The sequence below is a fragment of the Carlito syrichta genome, unplaced genomic scaffold (genome assembly GCF_000164805.1).
Source record: "Carlito syrichta isolate Samal-C Ts95f unplaced genomic scaffold, Tarsius_syrichta-2.0.1 Scaffold302570, whole genome shotgun sequence".
Lineage (NCBI taxonomy): Eukaryota > Metazoa > Chordata > Mammalia > Primates > Tarsiidae > Carlito > Carlito syrichta.
Genome location: NW_007246666.1, coordinates 391,660 through 398,735, shown reverse-complemented (window position 1 = coordinate 398,735; position 7,076 = coordinate 391,660). Strand labels below are relative to the sequence as shown.

The following is a 7,076-nucleotide window of genomic DNA, read 5'->3' as shown; positions in this document are numbered from 1 at the left end:
GACAGAGTGAGACTCCAACTCAAAAAAAAAAAAAAAAAGAATTTACCTTTGCTTTGTAGATAAGCAACCATTTGATAAATCTCTACATGTGCATTTAGGTAAAATTTGGAGCACATAAGCCCCAAATAAATGGCCATTCCCAAACTTACTTATGTGATGGTAGAGATTTTTTTTTTTTTAATTTGGTTTTTCCCATTCTGTATCTTTGGTTAAATACCAAAGTGTGTGATTGTTTTGGTTTATCCCATTCCTTTATTAATATTAATAAGTAAATATGAATAAAAGATATCTTTAAAAGATTACTTTTATTTTGAAATCAGAGAGGAAAATGCATGCTTCAGTAATGTCAGAGTTTCCAGGGGAAGATATCGTGAGCTTGTTTGTCTAAACACATTTTATTTGGGGTTCAGTATGAATTTTCAATAGATGTTTTTCAGATAAGAAAGCAGTAATTCAAATGCAATTATATAAACAAGAAGATCAGAAGGGGATTATCCTGAAGGGTATAAAATGAACCAAAAGCTTTTAGGCTGGGTCATCACAGCATCCGCTCACCAATGCAAAGTAAGGTAGGTGTCTAAACTGAGAAGGGTTGCAAAATGAAATGTTCTTGGGCGAATCTTCTTTTGCTGTCACCATTTTGCTTTAAAATAACAAATGCTGAAAAATAACTTGCTTCAATAGACTCTAAAATGTTCAATTATTTCTCCAAACTGTTTAGTAATAGGTGAAGGTGAGTGAACTATATACATAAGAATAAGAGCAAATTCCATTGACTGAAAGGAAGAGAAACAGCCGGTTGGTTCTGTAATGGAGACTGATTGATGTGCATGGCTTTCTTCTGATTATGTTTTGATTTAAATATTTTTTTCAGTCGAATAATCTGTGTTTTAAATCCTCTCAAGCTGTACTAATGGTCATTTTTGATGCAAATATACTTCTAGGAAATCTTAGAGTAAATTCAGTTTTGAGTACCTTCAGGGATAATGTACTCTGTATTACCAGGTCTTTTTAGTTATTTACTAGCTAACCTCCACCCCCACCCAATAGTGTTCAACATACATACCTGCCATATAGTGCATTTTGCCCTCTGGAAAAATATACTGCTTTGGTGACTTTCTAGGACTGTGCATAGGATGGGCAATTGATTCTTTGCATAGTATAGTAAGGAATTCGGAGAGAAAATATTGATGAAGGAAGTAATCAGAGAAGAAAGTGTTTATTAAGACTAAAAATAGAGCAAAAAGAAGGGGAAAAAGGGAGAAAAGCGTAAAAAAAAGAGCATCTCTTAATAAGTATATATGAAAGCAGGGACATATATGGTCATGCATCTCAAGAAGGCATCTATTATTATTTAGGCCCTCCCTGAAATCATGTCCCTGTGTTTAGGTGCTCAATAAATTATTTATGATAATTTCAGAATAGAAAATTAAGTTGTAGAAATGAGAATCCAAGTGACAAAAAAGAAGAAAGTGTGGGAGATCATAGAGAGAAGTATTAACTAACACTGATTTATATAGCGTTACACAATTATATAATCTTTCTTATGTAGAGTGTCAAGTGTTTCACATGTATTGTTTTATTCTTTGTATGATTTCAGGAAGGGGCATAATGAAAAATGAAGGCATGTGGATATTAAGTGGCTCAGTTACACATAATGCAACTCTGGATGTAGAATTCTTAGCCATCTCAGTGTCAGGGACCTGACGCTTATTTATCACATCGAATGACAGACGATTTATGCTGCAAAGACCTTCATGACCATCCTTTTATAATGAGGAAATTGAGCTCCAGGAAGGTTTTGTGCGTGAAGTTTTCTTATCCTTTTGCAATTTGCAATAAGGATAAGCAAAAGTTCCATTAACTTAAGGGAAGACAACTGATTAGTTCCCTAATGGAGAATGATTAATGTGCATGACTTTCTCCTGTTTACGTTTTGATTTAAATATTTTTTCAATTGGATAATCTACACATCTTTTTTTTTGTAGACTCATAGAGCCAGAAGTTAAAATGTGCAAAGTTAATTATTTTCTAGGATGAAAACTCTCACTGGCTGTCTAGATAGCCAAGAACTGTAATGATCATGATGGATACTTTACATCATTTACCTAGTTGGTATTTTTAAGATCCTGCAGAGGATATCTAGGTTTGAAATAATGAAACAAACTCCATACCATTGAGGGAGTTCACATTTGAGGAGCACTCAAGAAAACCAGACTCCATGAGTGAGGAATTCTTATATTTTTTCCTACCTAATTAAAATACCAAAAAACTCCAAGGAATATTTGAATATGTATATTTTATTTAAAAGAGTTTACCAGAAAACGCTTCTTATTTTTCCCTTTAATACTGAAGTCTTCCTAAAATGGGTTAGTTCACTTCCTTATCTATTCAGAAGTAAGTGTAGTAAACGTAAGAAAACCTTTGATAATAATCGGTCTCAGAGTCATAATCTGGACTCTTTCAGAGCACTTAGAACAATCTGTATTTTTATTATTTGTATTCATAATTAGCTCCTCCACTAGACTGTTGGTTCTTTGGTCAAGAATCACATTTTGTCCATTTGTGGTCGCAGCTCCTGGCTCAGATGCTCAATATATGTTTATCTGATGTATCTGAAATTCTCATTCTAGGAGTAAGAGCTTGGCTAAAATGACCACTAATCCCTGGAATTTGACATTTAAAATAAATCCCTGGTAACCTGTGTTATGTAGTTTCCACGGTTTCTTATAAGTTTATACAAAACTAAATTCTAGCTAACTAAGGCTAAGCCTATGAGGTTTCAGTTAACAGAGGTTTTAGAGTATGCAGCTTAAAGATTTTGTTGGGATATAGTGGACAAATATGAGAAAATCTTGACTTTTTTCAATAAAAGTGTTCAGTGAATTATGATTTAATGGAATAAGTTTATGTTCATAGATACAATACTACTTGAGATGGAAAAATATCCAAGCATACCAAGCTAACTGTACAATATTTAGAAGATGAAAAAAATCTTCTTAATCTTTGTGATAATCAATTTACATCCAAAAGTCTAAAATTTAATTACCCTCTCTCAGAAGTAGAACTAAAATAAGTTATAACATTATCCAGATCGTTACAATGTCCGACTGTTATTGAACAAGTGCAATGAGATAGACTATATTAAGATGCATGTTCTGCTTCCATCTGAGTTGCAGTGAACCCTCTTCTGTCTTCCATACAGTGAAAAATTATTTAATATTCCTGGCTAAACTAATGAAGCTGTCAATTAATTGTATTATTATCATTGTATCAACCTTTTTTTTTTTTTTTTTACCTCCATACTATTTCTGAGATAAAGAATTCCATACTGGCTCAAGCTTATAATTCCAGCGCTTTGGGAGGCCGAGGTGGAAGGATTGTCTGAGCCCAGGGGTTTGAGCCCAGCCTGGGCAACTTGGTGAGACAACGTCTCTACAATAAATCAAAAAATTAGCTGAGCGTGGTAGCGTGCGCCTGTAGTTTCAGCTACTTGGAAGGCTGAGGCGGAAGGATCGCCAGGGCCCAGCAGGTTGAGGCTGCAGTGGCTGTGAGCATGTCCCTGCGCTCTAGCCTGAGCGACAGAGTGAGACTCCAACTCAAAAAAAAAAAAAAGTAAGAAAGAAAGAAAAAAAAGAAAAAGAATTCCATACATCTTCTGTGCAAAATGATCTCTTATTTGTTCAAACTCTGCTTCTTGCAACCTTGAAGGAATATCCTAAGTGTTCAGAAAGGAGGAGTCCTAAATTCCTGAGCAAGCCCCTTCTGGACTTTCTTTGGCTTCGTGGTTTCTGCCGTGAGCGTCAGTGGGTAGGGCTACACACGAGATTATATGCATTGGGATGGTGGTGTAGTTTGGCTATCATTTTTCTTGGTTTCTTGTTCCTTTTTTATTATAACCAAACAAGTTATTGAACCAAAGTTTTAGAAAACTGTAGTTCTGGGAAAAGCCTTCCTTAAACATAACTGGGAACTCACTTCTTATAATCATAAAGGAAGGTATTTGAGTTGTTTATCCACTGCATGAATTATTTCACACTTAGTTGACATCGACCTCTCTGCCATTTTTCTGTTGTGGTGTTTCAGGCTTCCCATCTCACTGCCCCGTAGCGTTTTGTGACTCTGGTGAGCAAGACCTCCCCTATGTGAGTTCTTATCCTGTGGGGTATGTGAATCATAGACACATCTAAATGTATATTGGAAAGTTATTGAGAGTATTAAATATGTACACATTGACTACAGGACCTAGGACAAAGTAGGTATTCAATAAATGGCAGCCGTTATTATTACTATTGGTTACGTGTGTATACTTGTACATACATATGCTCTTTCCAAATGTTCTTGCTGAATGTTCTGAAAAGATACATGTTACAAGTTCTTTAATTTTATCTTTAATTTAGCATGACTGCTATCTTCCTGATGTCCATGCTTTTTGGCCTTACATGTGGACAAGCAATGTCTTTTTGTATTCCCATCGAGTATATAATGCACATCGAAAAGGAAGAGTGTGCTTATTGCCTAACCATCAACACCACCATCTGTGCTGGATATTGTATGACACGGGTATGTAGTTCATCTCATTCTCTTGGCTATAAATTATATAAACCTTAAAGGAGTCTATTCCTGTCTAGAAAAGAAATGAGATAAATCACAATCTCACTTTCCAAATCTAATGGTTATTGACTCCTTAGAAGTAGAGTGCACAGGTTAAAATATTACATGGACTACTTGGCATAATGGGTACAGATCATTTTTTAACAGTCTTATGTCTCAGATTTATTTAAACCTTATTTTGTTCCCATGATCAAGAATCAAAGAATCACTTCTGCCTCTGTAGGATTCAGAGCAGAGTGGTTGTGTTAGGTTGGTATCTGGGATGGGGTTACGGAATCCTTTCCCAGTTGTATTTGTGACAAAGGAACATAATTGATTTTTATCTGTTTCCATCTATCTTTCCTAAAGTCCTATCACATTATGCTCTCTTTTCTGTTCTTTCCTTAGGATATCAATGGCAAGCTATTTCTTCCTAAATATGCCCTGTCTCAGGATGTTTGCACATATAGAGACTTCATCTATCGAACTGTGGAAATACCGGGATGCCCACACCATGTTGCTCCTTACTTTTCCTATCCTGTTGCTGTCAGCTGTAACTGTGGCAAGTGTGATACTGACTATAGTGACTGTATACATGAGGCCATCAAGACAAACTACTGTACCAAACCTCAGAAGCCTTATGGGGTGGGATTTTCTGTCTAACTTTAATAGCAATGTAATTTGTAGTTTGGCTCCATGTGTTTACTTGGAATGAACGAATAAAATATCATTATGTTTCACAATAACTTGTGTACATTTTGAGTGCTGTTTAATCCATACCCATACTCACACAGGCATTAGAGCGCTTAAGGGATTCGAGGGGGGAAAAAAGTGAATGAATGATGAGACTTTCAAGCTCAGATAAAGAATGGTTTTCACATGAAGGGGCAGAATGGAGGTTAAATGATGAACAGGGGCATGAAATGACGTGAAAGCTAGCACTGACTAGCCTCTCCTAACAGAGGAGCAGGAGGTTTGTCTCAACATAACTCACTAGAGAGTTATGAAGACAGGGTAACGTGATCAGAAGCTAAAGGAACACATAATGTCAGGGTACTGGAGACATACATGTACTTCCAAAGGCTAGAAGCAGGACTGGAGTAGAGATAAGAGGCAAAGAATATGTGGAATCTACAATAGCATACTTTATCCTCGTCATTCAAAGGCAATGGGTTACACTCCACCAACACTTAGTACAGGTTGTAGGAATTATTCTCTTTAATTTAATTAGTCTGGTGGACTAACTGACCTATGAAAGTTATTCCCCAAAAGGTCAATTTACAAAGCCTAGAAAAGAGGCCACGATCATTTTACATGTGGAAGTCTAAATCCTTCATAGTCCTTCAAGTAATAGGAGATACTTTCCAGCATTTATGCCACGAGCAACTTGTGCTGTTTTGACTTTTGATATCATGAAAAACTAGTACAGTTCTGAAGGGTTTAAGGGACAGGGGAGCGTACTAACGGATTTAATAGACCAGAATCATTCTAAATTCTAATCGAAAACTTCATCAATATTGAAACCCTTTTCTGGTAATTGTGTTTGGCTGTTTATTTTTTCTTTTTCTTTCTGACATACTCTTTCAAGAGAATTTGGTTACAACAGATGCTTGAAGTAAGACAGACCTAGTGCCCTGTAGACTTGGTATCAAAAAGAGTATTTATCTTTTTGTCCATTACTCTCCATCCACACTGCCACCATCATGGTGAAATCTATGGCCAGTGGTGGCAGTTACCCTTGTTGTGTCCTACAGCCACTGGTGAAATTCAGCTGGGGATCTTGTAGTGCTGACAGAGCCTGTGGGAGGGTGGGGTGGGAGTGGTCAGGTGGTGCAGATGTATTAGTACAAAGCCCATGGTTTGCCCACAGGGAGGGAATGGTTATTTATTCACATACAGAAGTCAGGAACCTACATTATTTTTACCTTAATATCTTAAGTTGATATTTGTGTGGTTTCCAAATATTAATCTGGGGTTTGGGGTTCTCATATCACTTGCTAACATGGACATTTAAAGCTGCATAGCACTAAAACTGTATGTAGATATTCGATTAACAAATACAATGTCTAATGTTCAAACCCAACCAGCACTAGTCACAATAACTTGGGCTTTTAACTTACTAGTTACTAGAAGATTTTAATTATAAACCTTTCTCACAGGGGATTGAATCATGAGAGGTGGCTTCCCTTGTTCAAATCTGGGCATTATCGCTTTTATATTCCTAAACTATTGTGTTAGTCCACACTTCTTTCCTGAGCTTCAGGACCATGTATCCAATGCCTGTTTATGTTTTCTCTTGGATGTCCTATAGCCATCTCTGACTCACATCACCATTACAATCTGCTTTTCCTCCTGTGCACCACTGTCTTTCATCTGCTAAGTCAGAAACCTGGGAATTATTCTGGGTTCCTCTATTTCCCCAATCTCTCACATCTAATTTCTCATAAGTCTGTCGACTTCTTTTTTGCTTTGCTTTGTTTTTT

The 7,076-nt window shown here is 36.4% G+C and overlaps 1 protein-coding gene across 1 annotated transcript; it reads left to right on the top strand.

Moving 5' to 3' along the window:
- The first annotated feature begins 538 nt into the window (after positions 1-538).
- Positions 539-5,345, top strand: TSHB (thyroid stimulating hormone beta). Its single transcript, XM_008056890.1, has 3 exons — positions 539-569; positions 4,401-4,563; positions 5,002-5,345. Exons 2-3 carry the CDS (start codon positions 4,402-4,404, stop codon positions 5,254-5,256), a joined length of 417 nt encoding a protein of 138 aa, XP_008055081.1. The 5' UTR covers positions 539-569; position 4,401; the 3' UTR covers positions 5,257-5,345.
- Positions 5,346-7,076: the final 1,731 nt, after the last annotated feature.